The 16,441-nt window shown below is 41.3% G+C and overlaps 1 protein-coding gene across 2 annotated transcripts; it reads right to left on the bottom strand.

Moving 5' to 3' along the window:
* Nucleotides 1-107: 107 nt before the first annotated feature.
* Nucleotides 108-13,918, bottom strand: LOC145447670 (desmoplakin-A-like). Of its 2 annotated transcripts, none has more exons than XM_080325926.1 (12): nucleotides 13,724-13,918; nucleotides 10,663-10,710; nucleotides 9,327-9,403; nucleotides 8,196-8,268; nucleotides 7,557-7,621; nucleotides 7,437-7,500; nucleotides 6,732-6,886; nucleotides 6,541-6,676; nucleotides 5,702-5,913; nucleotides 4,090-4,204; nucleotides 1,109-1,298; nucleotides 108-490 (listed from the first exon to the last, which is right to left on the bottom strand). In XM_080325926.1, the coding sequence occupies exons 1-12, from the start codon at nucleotides 13,887-13,889 to the stop codon at nucleotides 397-399; spliced, it is 1,395 nt and encodes a 464-aa protein (XP_080182052.1). In that variant the 5' UTR covers nucleotides 13,890-13,918; the 3' UTR covers nucleotides 108-396. The 2 variants fall into 2 exon arrangements, with proteins under 2 accessions (XP_080182052.1, XP_080182051.1); XM_080325925.1 differs by lacking the exon at nucleotides 13,724-13,918 and adding an exon at nucleotides 11,206-11,534 and having other exon boundaries at nucleotides 109-490.
* Nucleotides 13,919-16,441: the final 2,523 nt, after the last annotated feature.

Below are 16,441 nucleotides of genomic sequence, written 5' to 3'. Positions count from 1 at the left end.
AAAAGTACCGATCCAACTCCGGCCGTATCAGAAAATGTACTGAGCAAAGTACCTTAACCTGGTGTATCGGTGGTTATGCTGCGCTATTCAACTTTGCTTGTGACATCTTGAACCAAGGAGATTACTCAGTACATTATATATTTCGTAATTGTCGCAGTAAACGCGTAAAATGAATGGCAGTTTCGCAGTCACTCAAAACAAGAGTATGTTGTCACAATCACAACAAGAGTAGAGTAATTATTATTAATTACCGTGACATGTAGCCTACAATATGTAGTACGTGGCATGGCAAGCTATATGTCTGATATATGGATGTTAACTTATGACCATTGACCATATTAGTTGTAGGGCAACTGCACCAGGACGTGTTAGTTTGCTTGTTGGCTCAGTGAACAGTCAGCGCCTGTCGTCTAAGGATGTCGTCTCGCTGGAGCTCGAGAAAGATCGGTACGAATGCGTCGGGCTTGACAAATATGAAGTGTTGGCGAATCTGTGAAAGACGAGACGGCAGAGAGTTTAACTCCTACTATGTTACAGTATGGGGAGCCAAAGATGAGAGGATTTATTAACTCAAAATCGAGGATTCACACTGTGCTAGTATAGATAACTAAGGTAACCGGTTTACCTTAGTTATCTATAGTGCTAGGGTCCATCAAACCACTAGGTGTCGCCAGACTTTAGGTGGTAACCTCCTTTTTTATGTATGCGGTTGCCGTATTCAGAAACCTGTAGGTTACTTTCTCGATAGTGTAAGGGTATTTTATATGGAAAAAATGGCTACAACATATTCTACGGGGACCGTGAGCTCGCTATGAAATGAACTAAAACTTCGGAAAGCTTCTACGGAAGGAAATGAGGCCGATTTGATAACTAGGCGAGAATGTGAAATTGTCAACTAAATGTCGGCTACCAGCTCAGCACCAGAAGTTTTCCAAGTTTTAAGTTTTTACGTGGGATCGTGTTTGGCTTAAGTTCAAGTGTTGTTTGGTACTTACTTAGCCTATCATAGACGGAAAAGCCTCATACGAGGCGGCAATATACGGTTGTATCTACTACACCAACTGTTGTTATTGTTATGCTGCATTCGGAAGAGCTCATTCAACGTTACGTGTTGTAATAGTCAGAGATCTCTTCCTTGGGTATCAGTGGTAGTAGCAGCAGGCCTGTTTCTTCATCTTCCACGCATCTTTGTAGAAGCTCGAGGTAGGTCAAGTTCTCTCCCGTGTTCGGATCAAGGAAACCTTTCGTATCGTCGGAAGGGTCTTCCAAGATTTGATGGAGCCGTTCGTCGAACAACCCTGCGCAAAAAGCAGATACTTAGGGCTCTTCAAAAATGACTTTTTTCTCAAATCGTACTGGCTACTTGATAAAATTGTTAGGTTACCTAATTTAAGCCTACACACAAAATTTGGTTCAATTCCAGCCAGTAACCGCTTTGCTACAGGAGAAGAAAGTTTCTATTTATTATATAAAAATAAATGATAAAAAATTTGAAAATTTTCTGTTCACCCCATGAAAGTGTTAGACTGTCTATAGAAATGATGCTCACCAAATTTGGTTCAATTCCAACCAGTGGAAGCGGAGTTATTGCCATCGAAAAATTTGGATTGGAATAAAACAGTATTTACGATGACCGATTTTACGTTTATTTATTATAGTTGTGCTCAACGTAAATACTATTTTATTAAAATCCAAATTTTTCGACGGCAATAACTCCGCGGTTACTGGCTGGAATTGAACCAAATTTTGTGTGTAGGCTTGAATTAGGTAACCTAACAATTTTATCAAGTAGCCAGTACGATTTGAGAAAAAAAGTCATTTTTGAAGAGCCCTAATGTTACAGCCATTAATAATCAGTAAAGGACAGTTCGCATGTAATTGTTTCGACGGCAGAACTGATCGCTGAGGTCGCATCGGCATCATATTACGCTTTAGGCTTGTAGCCCACAGACTGCCAATCTAAAGTTACTTGATGGCCAACCTAACTGCTGTTAGTTTCTAGGGCGGAGATCATAATAAAGTTGGATTTCTTATCGACGAGTCGATTATCGCGTTCATCAGGAATTAAACCGGTTGTTCGCAGTGCATTTCAATCTCATGATTTAACAAATCGGAACAAACTATAACTAGCTATATCTATAAAAACTGCGTATACACCAGTGTTAGGATCAAGTTTCTATACATACGATTCACAAGTCATAGCACATTTTGACTCAGGTCAAGTCGAGTCACTCGATTTGTCGAGGTGACCCAATTCAAGTCAAGTTGACTTTTCGAAGTAAAAGGCATGATTACGTCATTGCATTTTGCTAGCTGTTTGATCTACGGATTGAGTCGCCATTCATTATAAACGGAGGAACGAATATATAGAGTTTAAATACGTGCAAGAAGGTGTTCCACGCAGGCGTAGAACTGCTAAAGTACGTTTTAACTGTAGGTCTATACCCTCAGTCTAAAATTATCAGGCAAAATAGAGAATAGAATATGAAAAATCAGAAAATTGAAACGAATTGATATGATGCACACTACCCGCAATGGCTGACGAGTAATTATAAACTTAAATCTATAGTAGAATTCAATTTAAATCATACAATAGGCTTGGTTAGGGTTATAGCGTGTTCACTGTTCAGTCGTGGGCGCGCGTTCTTCTTGGTCCGCGGCTCGGAGTAGATAACGTTGACACGTTAGCGTAAGTCTTTTATTAAAAAATACTTAAAACAAGACGATGTTCGTCCGGCGCAGACTAAAAGACGACTGCTACTCGGACAGTGACTGAAAGGCGACTGCCCTCGGATGGTGACTAAATGCCGACTGACACAACATAGGTTCGCAAACAGCAACAAATAGCAGCACGATTGATGATCAGTAATCAGGGAGCGGTACGCTACAGGGTGAAGACCGAGAACAAATGCTGACCAGTGTACAGAACAGAGATAGACACTTTAGTGCTATTAGATCGCTTTTCTACTATAGTTAACGACTGCGTTGGTTGTAAGCTCTGATCATTTCGTTTGCGGTCAATTTATTTGTAATGAAACAACAGGGATATGTAGAACTGTGAAACAATTATAATGGAGGTGCAGTAAAACGCACAATCGTCGAACGAATTGGTCGCTCTCGCAAGTCAAACCAGCCTTTTGAGAACAATCCGAGCATATTCAAGACAGGACGATTTTTATGGACTCGCAAATTTTGCTCCGAGTCAAGTCAAGTCATATGAAAAAGACGACTCGAGTCATGCAACACTATGGCGTATAGCCTACACTGCGTAGTGCGTAACATTCCGACGCGCAAATATTTCCGATAATGACCGTGACGACAGTTACCTAGGCTGCTCTAAACAATCGGACAATCAACGAATTATGTACGCACCATTGCAGAGCGATACATCCATCAATATTCTATAATCCGTTTCCTCGCTGTACCGTACTGATTACGCGCGACTCTCATTTCGCGATGATGATAATTCCACCTGTTACAGTCGCAGTATCTTTATCAGCAGGCTGCCGTTTCAGTCAACAAATTGACAACTGACAGCCAATAACGCGTTTTCGCGTTATGATACAGCAGAAATACCACTGCTTGATTGAAAGCTCGGGACACCTCGAGCAGCCTAGTCATCGCGCGTAACGTTATCCAACTTTATGCGTCGCGATTAGCAGTTTTTAATCACATGATTAGCTGCCTACAGCTCCGCCCTTAGTTGCCGAACAAAAAAACACGACGTCGTTTGGCGTTAATCATGATACCGGTGTTCTGTTGTGTGATGTTCCTGCAGCCAGCATTGCTACCTCAGAGTCATCGCTAGCGGTGGCGTAGCCAGGAGTGAGTTTTGGGGTTCGAAACCCTTCAATTTCAAACTCGAAACCACCTCTTTATGAAATTGTGATTCTCTCTTCAACATTTCTGAGCTGATTTGCAATTAAGTAATTGGATCTTGTTATTTGTGTTTTAGGTAGGCCGAAGTATTTGCGTATCTTCAAAGGTCGTTAGTTCTACTCGTCTACACTGGCGAGTTTTGAAAATTGAGTATAGTTCTAGTTGCGCATTTTGATCATCTTGTAGTTTATACGAGTCTGTTATGCGTACCTCGTTCAAAGGCCACCTCCACGGGCAGTCTGATTTGAGCGACGGGATCGATGATGCCTCCAGTGGCAATCTGAGCTTCCAGGAGCCGAATTCCGTGACTTTCCACGACAAGATTCTGTCAAAGTTTTACATTCAGTTACACGAAAACCGTTGCGAAGTGGTCATGATCAAGATCTTGCACTTTAGTGTCGTATATGGGCTAATCATCAGACATATTAACATATATCTAATTAATTGACTAAATCAAGATTTTCTTGTAGTTTGTCCCTATCCGTGCAACATCACTCGATCACCCGATTAGTTTTATTGGTGCCAATATGAAACGAAACCGTCTGCTTCAAGTAAATTGTGGGCCGAAAACATAGTGCTTCGACTCTCTTCTCAATAAATAAATAAATTGTATCATTCATTTCAAATTTTCGACGATACTGTGTCCAACCTGTGTTTTTTTTTACTTTCAGTTCAGTTTATTTTTAACAGTTTCATCAAGGCAATACACCACAAAAATGCGATACAATGAAAAGATAGGAATGGGGTGTCGACTAGGATAAAGTCACTAAAATCAGACACCAACCTGGCCTAGGCGATGCAAAGTGATGCACACTGAATGAAAAGTAATAGAAGAAACAAGAAATCAAGTGGTATTCACGGGAAAACCACACTCAAGTATTAAACCATAGTGTCCTATATGGTGTCGACACAAGCAAATCGCACGGTTCAATGAAATTGTATCACGTCACAGTTTCCATTTGGCTACAGGCAATTTGACGGTGATTTTTGACCGGCTTGCCGAGCATTAAATTTGATGAATTGGGTATCAATCGAAAGCTGACGCTGTACTGCCTGCGAAAATATAAATTTTATTCCACTCATGGCCCTGGAACCCCCACAATCAGCCCCAAATTATTCATTGTCGAGTAGATTGGCAGTGTGACGCAACAATGCTGTCTGGCGAAACGAGACACTAGCTCAAGAGCAAGGATGCGGCCGAGCGGCGAGAGTGGGATCAGCTGACGTCGCGGCAATAGCGATGTGCAACCGCGCCACAGAGAAACGCTGCGCTGTTGATACTTTCTATGCGCTTCGCTAAAAGCGAGCACACACCAGCCTTTTTCAATCACCAAACAGTTTTTTTGAATGCGGGGGACCTTTTGCGTCAAAAGTATTACAGTGGTATCACAGATATTTGAATTATATCCATTCTGTAGCCAGCGTTTCTCTGTGGCGCGGTTGCACATCGCTATTGCCGCGACGTCAGCTGATCCCACTCTCGCCGCTCGGCCGCATCCTTGCTCTTGAGCTAGTGTCTCGTTTCGCCAGACAGCATTGTTGCGTCACACTGCCAATCTACTCGACAATGAATAATTTGGGGCTGATTGTGGGGGTTCCAGGGCCATGAGTGGAATAAAATTTATATTTTCGCAGGCAGTACAGCGTCAGCTTTCGATTGATACCCAATTCATCAAATTTAATGCTCGGCAAGCCGGTCAAAAATCACCGTCAAATTGCCTGTAGCCAAATGGAAACTGTGACGTGATACAATTTCATTGAACCGTGCGATTTGCTTGTGTCGACACCATATAGGACACTATGATTAAACCATCAGACGCACCCTTTTCATGGCCTGAAAGAGCGAGAGCATCTCATTGGTCGCTCGTGATTTGAAACCCGCGACCGCCTTCTCCGCCCGAACAAGAATGCCAGCCATCCGCTTGTCGATCAGACCGATTTCTTTCGCTTTCTGTACAGACATCTTGGCGCCATCTCGCGGATCGAGGATGCTGCCGACGGCGGCCTGCGCTTCCAACAGACTGACCGCTGTGCCTGTTATGTCATGGCACGTTGAGGTCTCCAGATGGAATTACAGCTACACAGGTTTATCAAATTAGATTATAATTAGAATGATATAGCTACTTTTTTTTGGATTATAATTAGAGTTATAGCTACACAGTTTTATTCCAAAGTAGATTAGAATTAGAATTATAGCTACAGTTTTTTTTTCATATTAGATTAGAATTACAATTACCGAAACATATTTATTTCAAAATTAGATTATAATTTTAATGATCCCAAGCTCTTTCCAAATTAGATTTGAATTTCAATGATAGATACACAGGTTCTTTCCAAATTAGATTCGACATTAGAATGACAGCTACACATCTTTTCCGAACCAGAATAGAATTAGAATTGAAGCTACACAGTTTTATCCAATTAGAATAAAATTATAATAATAGCTACAGATTTTATTTCAAATTGGATTAGAATTAGATAGCTATACATTTTTTCCAAGTGGATTAGAATTAGTACATAGTATTTTTTCGAATTGGTCTAGAATTAGAATGATAGCTGCAAATTTTTTCATATTAGATTAGAATGAAAGCTATAACTATACACCGTTTTTTTATATTATTATATTACAACTATAGTTGTCCAAGTGTGGTGTTAGCGAACCTCTAGTGATGAACCCCTTCGTGAACGCCTCATTCAAAGACATTTTCTCTCCTGTGCTAGTCACCGACACTCCTGCGATCGGGTATCGTCCGATCAGAAACGGTTCGAGCTCCTTTTCGATCTCCTCTTCCGTGACCTGACAGAACGGGGTTTGCGAATTAAAATGACCGACACGACAAGCATGAATTCACCTCCTCTCTCTCTAGTTCCTGAACTCTCGTTTCGAGGATCAAGCGAGCTTTGATCAGTTCCGTGAGCTTCACTTCTCGTCGCCAGCCTGATATGAACGTGATGCTGTCACGAGACTTCAGGAACGAGCTCCCGTCCAGTGGGCTCTCGACCGCTTCTGAATTGAGTATCAAGAAAGTTAAACTATCTTGTTTGTTTGTTTGTTTGTTTTTGGGGTATTCATGGTGTTTGTCGACTACAATGGTCATTTACACCAGGCCAATATTCTTCTTATTTTCCGTAACTGCCGACTTATAGCACGGCCCACCTCTAGGCTTTTGTAAGACACCGCTTACGCGGATGAGGTGACGAGGAGGAGCCTAGGTAAACCTCCAACACTTAGGTATCGGAATTCGGAAGTCAACCTCGGTCGGACTCGAACCCGCACCCATTGGTGTTGCAGCCGCGGATTATACCACTGCGCTATCTCGCCACTCAGTTAAACTATCTATTTCTAGTAGTAGCCATGGTTATAACTCGGACTTGGACTCAAACTCAATCGGTCTTAAACGAAAGGTACTGTCACAGTGATTCCGTAAATATAAATTACAATCTGGACCGGGCAATGGAAACACACCGAAATAGCCCCCAGAGTATGAAATCGGCGTTGCTTCGAGCAATCGGTGTTGGTAATCAATAGTCTGACAATCTGTCGAAGGCGTACTCACCGATGTCGTCTGATATCTCGCTCGTCTGCACGGACACGCTTTTTCCATCCAGCTTGGCCACGTTCTGTTCACGGGCAGCATTGAGAGCGCGCGATTGAAGCAACGAAACCAGCGACCTACCTCGTCTGATGTTTGACTCGAACTTTCTTGCGTTTCTACAGCACGTCCCGCCCGGTTATCTGAAACTGTATTTACCGATATACTACTGAAATATTCAATTCGCTACTAACAGTTGTTGACAATTACCCCTGACGAGTGTCAGCCGAAAATATTCGGGTTCATTTTAATATCAATATACTATACTATTGTATATTGAAGTCTGTACCGGCAAGAAGCTCACTATAGGCTACTATAGGTCTCTAATTCAAGACATTAGGATGAGTTGGACCGGGGCCTACGATACTTATACTTAAGTATCGTTGGCGCCGGTTGGACTCATTTCGGTAATTTCAGTCTTAACAATGAAGTGAGGCCTCAAAATTGACACTGATTCAGCTTTTTAAGACCATAAGGAATTGACACGATTATTAGGTCTTCAAGATAAGACCTACAAGCGCATCTTATAAGACAGATTATGCTTATTGAGGCAGTTTTTCGATGCATCAGTTTTTTGGTCTTGTTTTAAGACTAATTTTGCTAATCAAGAAACAATATGATCTGTGGCATTAAAATGAGATCAGAAAGTTGTTTGATAGTATATGATGTTTATTAGTGATATTATCACCGAATACAGTGAACAAAAGAAGGTGGATATTATACCTAGGTCACTTCCTCCCATTGTGATTGAGGCGGTTTGTACGGAAACTGACGACTTGTCGCAAGGTCCTTGCGTCTGCATGATGAAAGAAGTTTCATTTAGGCGACATATCAAATAACTTACAGATGATTCCAGTATTCTGATTCAGTGCTTCTCAAACCGGGTGGGGGTGGGGGTGTTTGTGAAAGCCTGAAGCTGCGGCCAACTGAAAAAATTCGAGCTTGGCTCGATTTACCTTCAATTCATTGTTTGCTCTGTGTATAGTCCTAATTTCATATTTGAGAAATCTCTCATCAACAGTCATAACCTTCCATAACTATTCGTTGGGTTTGCCAGCATTCTGGTTGCATCTTGTGCTACGACGATAAGGGGTGTGCGAAATTTGTCACTGCCATAAAGGTGGGCGTGTCTAAAAAAGTTTGGGAACCACTACATTACACTAATTCGTGCGGTAACCTAATTCTAATCTAATTTGCGAAATGTTTCTATGCTCTTATCTAAGTTCTAATCTAATTTCTGGTTCACTAAAAATGCTATACAAGAGAAGTGTATCGTGTGAAAAAGCTCGGTGTATAGACATTTCCCATTCCCGTGATGCTTGTGAGAAGGATAACTGATTTGAGATGAAGTGAACTTAATTTTTGTTGCATTACTTCCTAGTTTGTTATTATCGAGTGTGCGAAGTACGCCAACGAAAGATGCCAGTTTAGAGCTGCCGTACCGGACTTGAGAGTACCCTTCACCATGGAAAATATATTATCTACCGATTATATATTACCTTTGCTGTGGGAATTCATAGCGAAGACAAAGAGACAGTACTAAATATTTAGTTGACTGTATTTACTTATCGCAATATCGATTCGATTAGCAACTGTTCTTATTCGATTAGAAACTGTTAAGTTGTGACGCAAAAGATCATAGTTGTTATATGTGTCACTAAAATTGTTTTTAAATATTATAATAATAATAATAACTTCCTAGTTCAGAATTGACTTCAATTGCCAAGTTTTTTTTTACGAATTCAGTAATTCTAATCATGTTCTAATTTGACAAACATCTGTGTATCCATCATTCTAATCGTAATCCAACTGGGAAAAACTGTAAATTTTCGAGTATAGTCGGAAATTAATCACCTCTTCGATCCACGTCTGAGTGGAAGCTTCTGTTCCGCGATAGACCGAGACGGGAAGTGACGCAGCCAAATTTTCATCTGTATGTGTTACTTCACGGATGAGAATATTCGTTGAAAGACGACACACGCTATTTCCGAACCAGCCTGGGGCCGCTTAGTATAGTTCAAGTAGGGAGATTGTACAATCTCTATAGTTTAAGCAGACGTGTTCAAAGTATAGCCAGCTTTGGTACTCAAGTGCAAATAAATATAGCGAGTTCTAATGCGTCGGAGATGACTGACGACACTACAAATCGATGCAATTCTCGAGAATATATTCAGCTACGCTGTGATATACGGGGGCTATTTTGCCTTGACTTCATCACAATTTCACTCGTAAAAAGCTATACGCAAACTTATCCCAGAACTACTTTCTGATTTACAGAATCGAAAGCGTAAACCGTGTGCTGTGTTGCTCAAAAACTGTTCAAGTATAGAAAGGAAGGGCGTGGATTAACATAACCCAAAGTAATGTAAGCAGGCAAAACCTAGAAGTACTTCGTCACTTAGTAATGCTTTTGCCATACAGTCGAATACGCTTAATTCATACATCGCGGAACCGGAGCAATCGTTTTATTCGGCAAAATTACCCGAGAACCAAACGAAAATATAAAATACGTTTAAAAAACTCCCGTTCATGGGTGTTTCGTTTATGTTTATAGTTGAGCAATGACGACGCAGCATGTAGTAAAAATGAACTCATATAAGGCCGCTTTTACTTCGGTACAATTGCGTCCAACTTGCAGAAAAGAAAGGTACGCGGGCGTTAGGCGTAGCGCAAACGTACGAGGCCACCAAAGCATTGTGATTTGTGGATTTAGCTTTCAGTTAACATTGTTAGCTTTATCATAAATTATTTTCTATTTGCTTTCGATTCGCACTGTTTTGCGGCGTGCTTTTATCGAGTTAAATACCGTTTCAGCCCGTGCTGCGATGTTTCGGACTGGATTTGTGTTACACCGTAATACAGCAAATGCTGAATCTTTTTGCATCGATATACTGTAGGCCGACAATACAGCTAACTTGAAATAAAACTAATGCTCGTGTTATGCGATCAGTGCCAATTACTGCAGATAGGCATATATTGCAGCATAGCTTCAATTCGTTTATCAACAACAGTACAGTTTTGCCTTGTCTGCCTTTACGCGTGACCATGAATCGTACAAGTGATTTTCACTTTTATTTTGACAAAGCCGTTCTTTGATTTATTCGCCCCAAAATGAGAGGAACCAAAGTGTTCTAAATGATTGCGTAGTCGACTTTATTTTAGTGACGGAAACTGAGCATGAATCACTCACGATTTTCAATCGAGGTTTCGGTCACACTGTCGCGAAGTCTGCTCCTACCTGGAAATATTTCAGAGTCGTTAACGCAAATCTTTGATCAGACAAATTTAGGGAGTTAGAGGCGAGCCGCGAAATTCCAGCGTTGCCTTGATTCAATTTGTGTATTGACTCGACTTATACTCGAGTCATGGGACGGCCAAGAAAGACATTTCATTTTGACTTCGAAGAATCGTAAACTTGACACATTATTGGTATTTCGTCTATCAACTGAGCTACCGATACCTAAAAATAGGGCGGAAAATGTTAAGAGTGAGGAAACTTAGTATATCATGAATACGAGGCATTCGATATCACCCAAGTAGAGTGTAGCATGAATTGAACATGACTTGAACTCTAGACTGAACAGTAGTAAACATATGACTTGGACTGGGACTTGATTAGATGGCTAATCGAAAATTACTCCACTTGACTCGAGTCAAAACTATGAAAGTATATAAAACCGCACTTTGACTCGGAGCCTTGTGACTTGGTTAGAACCCTTCGAAATTCACTCACGTGATCTGCAACAGCTCCAAGCAATCAACAGCAGTGCGAGTACGTCGGATATGAGGATGGTGGACACTATGTCCAACATACCGTCCAAATAGCCTGGCCCGTAGGTCCAACTCATCAAATATCCCATAACTATGAATGCTAAACAGCCCTCACGATTACCGGACATCTGACATATCAAACTCGTCTTATACCGACACATAACACATTAATTTTCATCTGCCGGGCATGCCTCTTATCTCCATGTACTAGTCCAAAAGGTGGGCGTCTGATTGACAGACTATACTCCAAGTCGTTTTGACAACCTTCCATTCCCCCCAATCTTGTGGGGCTAATCCGATAAAAATTTCAATTATTATTATTATTATTAATATGGTTAAAAGTTGTAGTGGCGCTTATCTCCCTGAAGGTCCTGGTGCACCATGGTCTGAAATTACCTCCTGGTATAAGAAACCCTTGCAATGTAATTCAACCTCGGCTACGAATCAAAACTTAAAGGATTCTACGACATGATAGCACAAATTCAGCCACAGGGGTTAATAGCTCGGGCTGGACCAAGAAGTTATAAGTCGTGAATGGGATGTCATGATTACGGCATGACTCAATAAGAAAGGACCGTTGGAAATCATATCTTGCACAATTCAGTAGAAAATGGTCGACGGTTTCGGCTATATTACAATGAAGACATAGCGGAGTATCTGAATATCCTATTTTGAACGAATGAAAATTTCAATAAAATGACTCTTGACAATCCGACGGCAATGTCGCGGTATTTGTTTTTTTTTTGTTTTGGTCACCGCGTAACGATTCGGATATTCTAATGACAGAGGCTGAGCAAATCCTATTTTATTTGATATAGAGGCGGGGTTGCATTCCGCTTTGACGTTGTGTTCTACATTTCCGTATCGAGATTATCTGACTATCTCGGCATATTTGAAGGTCTGTTTAGCGCGAGAATACGTTTGCCGTTTTCTTTTAGATAATCAACGGGCGGATATGCAATCACGTGACTGTAAGGTTGGGAAACCAGTAATCAATGTCTGCTACCTTCCTCGTCGAATGTGACAATGTTATTTTTTGCAAGATTAGTACATTTGATCTTGAACGAAAGCTACTCTTGCCCTGATTCCGAAATTATAAATTACCATATGGTCAAGGCATTCAAAATACCCAGTAGGTCAGGGCATTCATTCCAGCTATCGGCGCGCTGGAATACAACGACCATGAGAATAACCTATCGCGGTGCTCCGATCGTTCGCAATAATTAATTCCGTTTTCTAACCAGATCTGATCGTCCGACCTTGAAGTCATGCGCACAGGCACAGGGATTCCAGCAGTACTCGAAACTGAATTAGGTATTAATTCCAGTGATTCGGTCTAGTATAGTGAGAAATCGTTTCTTCGAGTACTGAAATTATGCACTCCTTGCGATAGCCTACTATCGATTTTGACCAGCCCTATGTCCGTACGTTAGTTACATATAGTTTTATATCGCGCAAAAACTTCAGCAACGTCACGAAGTTACACGTAGGCTATTACCAATACAACTGTATCAATTAACTCTCTCTGCCGCATTGACCAAAAAAACCCAATATAACATCGTATCATCCGGCACGCAAAAGAAACGGGGTTGTTGTAATTCGCAAAACGACAAAGACCTCGTAAATTCTTCGACGGCCTGCCGAGTCGCATGATTCGCTTTTGAACATATGTGGCTGAATGGTTTCATTTCAAGATATTTGTTCACGATAGCGTGAAATGATGCTATAACGGTTAGCGTCGTATTCAGCAGCGCTTCTATTGTGATCCAGACTTATACAAACTACTAATCTAGTTAGTTTATGGTCAACTACTGTTATGGGCAGTTCTCGATCTAATTGCGGATTTTGAATAGTGAGTAGTTCTAGTTCTAGCGCATTGCTTAATGTACAACTCTAATACCTACACGAACTACACGGAAGACATCGCTCCATCAAATATCTGAGAGTCGTAGTGCATGTCATCCAGTCTACATTCAAGTCGAAATACAAACCGTTATACTGAAAACATTTAGGCCTATACTAGTTAGCCCTCAAGATTACTGCTGGACCACGATCCGACATATCGACCTCGCCTACCGACACAGGCTACTTCATTTTAATCGCCTGTTATTTTTATGTTAACTTCTATTACTTCCATCCAGTGTATACTATACATACGTACACTGTATGCCTCTTTACATGTTCTAGGACAAGGTGTATGTGCGATTAAAAGACTACTCGATGTGGCTTCGACACCCTCCTATCTTTTCATTGTATCGCAATCTTGTGGTGTTTTGAAGTTATGAAAATTTCAATAAATGACTGACTGACTAACTCGCTTTCAACTGCAAGCTGTTCGTTAATCAAACGTAACCGGTCTCAAGGGATACATACGATGACTCTCAGTAAGTGTTTTTGGTTGCAGTTCTAAATTGTAGCGACATTTCGTACATTTATCAACATTTTTTCCAAAATCTGATCGCAACCGGACCCGGACCTACCTTCGTTATTTCTCCATCTCCGGCACAGAACGAAGATGACCCCCGCCAACAACAGAACCGCCATCGAAGCCCCAACTCCGATCCCGATTCTTTGATCTGCCGACAGCAAGTTTTGTGCGTCACAACGCGACAAGAACAAGAGTAATAGCGACAGCGTGCGGATCATATCAACTATATCGATTTGGATATAATAATAGATTACCAACTTCTGTCAATGTTGCCGGAATGAGAAGATTGAAAACGCAATCCAGTGTACTTATTGAAAGATATCTAATCAACAGCTGCAGGCATTGTCAGATAGAGCAGTAGACTTTAAAAATAGCTAGTGTGGACAGAGCATGGCGCCTCTATTTTGAATATACGGAAATCAAGTTAACTGATTTGAAAAAGACTATGTCGAAGTAAAGCTGCATGGCTGACATCTAATTTCCAGTCTGATTAAATGTTTCTGCTAAGTATAAGGCGTAGAACTCTGAGACTGCGGATCAGGCAATCATGCGCGTCAATATTACCAACAGCAAATTCTTGGCATTTTTCAGTTCGGTTATGGTTAGTGATCAAGACTGCTCGATTTTTGAATTAGAACGCATTATATCGTGCTGGGCAAAATCAAGTGCCTGATTTTGACGACACGACAGTAATTATGATGTGGAAAGTTAAAATCTGTTTTTGACGCGACAATTTTTTTTTTTTTTTGGTATTCTAGCGGACCCCTGCCCCCTTAACCCAATGTATCTGATGCGAAGGAAATACACTTTCTTAGTATGAGAATATCTCAATGACTTCTTTACCTCGGAATCAAAAGCGCACAAGTACAACACACCCGCGTTCACGTCGTCCAAATATCATATGATCGACCGAAAAGATCATCGCTCTATCAAATATGCCGGACCTGATGTGTGGAACAGTATCTGGCCGGCCATCCGACAGTCGACGAGCATGTCCTATCGATCCCGCCTTCAGTGACATGCCACCTCCTTTTTGTCGCTTGCTTTTCTATAGGCTATTATCTTCTTTTACTTTTCATTCAGTGTGCAGTGCATGCCTCCTCTTTACGTTGCCTAGGCAAGGGGCGGGCAACTTCTCCAGTCGGCGGGCCGGACATAGGAAAATAAGTATTTGGCGGACCGGATTGCTGAATCGATACATTATTCGCCCATTTATTCACATATACAACGATTATATAGTATTTATTGGATGTATACTATTTTAACGATCTCGCCGATAATGACGAAGACAATTTAGATTCGAGAACAACTGTCATACAGGTGCCACCATGTCTGCTTGGGCGTTCGGTAAGCCCGGTACCCCCAATTTACCAATATATCCATTCATTAGGCTGGAGTAGGTGACGGGATAGCGTCGTTGTTCCACTGTGCGGCCTAATTAATCTCGATATTGAATTCATGCGAACCGCGTCCTCTACGAAATTTGAGAAGTTGCCCGCGACCCGTTTTGAGTTGGCGACCCCTGGCAAAAGCAGTGACTTACAAAAGCCTAGAAGTGTGCCGTGCTATAAGTCGGCGGTTACGGAATCAAAAATATGAAATATCAGCCTGGTGTAAATGACCATTGTAGTCGACAAACATCATGATTAGCACAAACGACATTAGGGTTGAGTGCATCGTAAATGCCGATAATGCAAGTCTCTCGCTTCGACGAACTTACGAGTAAGCCCCACTCTCGCAACGCTGCGCATACACGTATGTAATAACATACGGACACTAAAATCTGACGCAGTAAGCAAGTAGTGGGGAATCTCGGCAGACTGGGGCCGTGGGTCACATTATCATGTAAGACGCAAAACTGTCCACCGGCCGGATAAAATCCCTTCGCGGGTCGGAACTTCAAATCAAAAAGGTTTCGCAAACATTACGAAGTCACCTGATTGATCTTACTATCTCCATTCTCCATATTTATACTTTTTTCCACATACCCCAACATAACGTCTCTTAACAGCAATATGTTTGCATCAGTAGGTTATTGGCAATTTGGCCATGATTTGGCTAATTAAATCGAATTTGCACAGTAAGGTATTTCATGACAGACGATTATTCTGATGATGAGAGTCATGAGGTTTCAGCAGTTATGGAGCGAAACTGCTTCATGCTTTCCCTAATTTAAAAAGTTACAAATTAGGTTATCAATCAATTTGCAAATTTAGAGGTCCCGTGGACACCCTGTTGAGAACTACTGTCCTAGTATAGAAAGTAAAAGTTTACTTTCTATAGTCCTAGTTTGTAGTCACTGAGCTTCTAGTCCAATCATAGTGTTCTATGGTTCTATTGCGCAACCGAGTGGACTTCCGCTTTCGAACAAACAAAAAAACAAGCTTATTGCGTAATGGTGATGGCGGGATCGTGTTCACCAATGCAAGCAATTTATTGTAACAATTAACCGTTGAATCTAAGCAGTTGTATTGTTTATCAATATTGTAACTCACGCACAGTTAGATGCAGGCGTTTGTTTCGGGTTAGGACCAGCTGAATGTAATAGGGAAATGAATGTCAGGGATGAACCATCGTTTTCATATAGTATTAATATCGCCAATCGCCAAAGGAGGATCCTTAGTGAAATATCCGATTGGATGCATCACTGCATCAGTATACCTTCACTCTAACTCGGGTTGGTAGCTTCTTACTGTAGTGATAACAAGAGCTGGGCTAGAGTGGAAACAGTAGTTGCTTACGGCAATAAGTTTTGCGTGGTGATAAAAGG

The sequence above is a fragment of the Botryllus schlosseri genome, chromosome 10, assembly GCF_051294905.1.
Source record: "Botryllus schlosseri isolate E-star chromosome 10, Bs_hap1, whole genome shotgun sequence".
In the NCBI taxonomy this organism is placed as follows: Eukaryota; Metazoa; Chordata; class Ascidiacea; order Stolidobranchia; family Styelidae; genus Botryllus; species Botryllus schlosseri.
The sequence above is the reverse complement of the archived record's forward strand: the minus strand, read 5'-3'. Positions and strand labels throughout refer to the sequence as shown.

Coding starts and splice junctions, on each gene's coding strand:
- LOC145447670 (XM_080325925.1), bottom strand. CDS start 11,404: ATGTGTCGGTATAAGACGAGTTTGATATGTCAGATGTCCGGTAATCGT. Junction 6,677..6,731: donor AGGAACTAGAGAGAGAGGAG/GTGAATTCATGC, acceptor CCGTTCTGTCAG/GTCACGGAAGAGGAGATCGA. Junction 5,914..6,540: donor GAAGGGGTTCATCACTAGAG/GTTCGCTAACAC, acceptor ATGACATAACAG/GCACAGCGGTCAGTCTGTTG.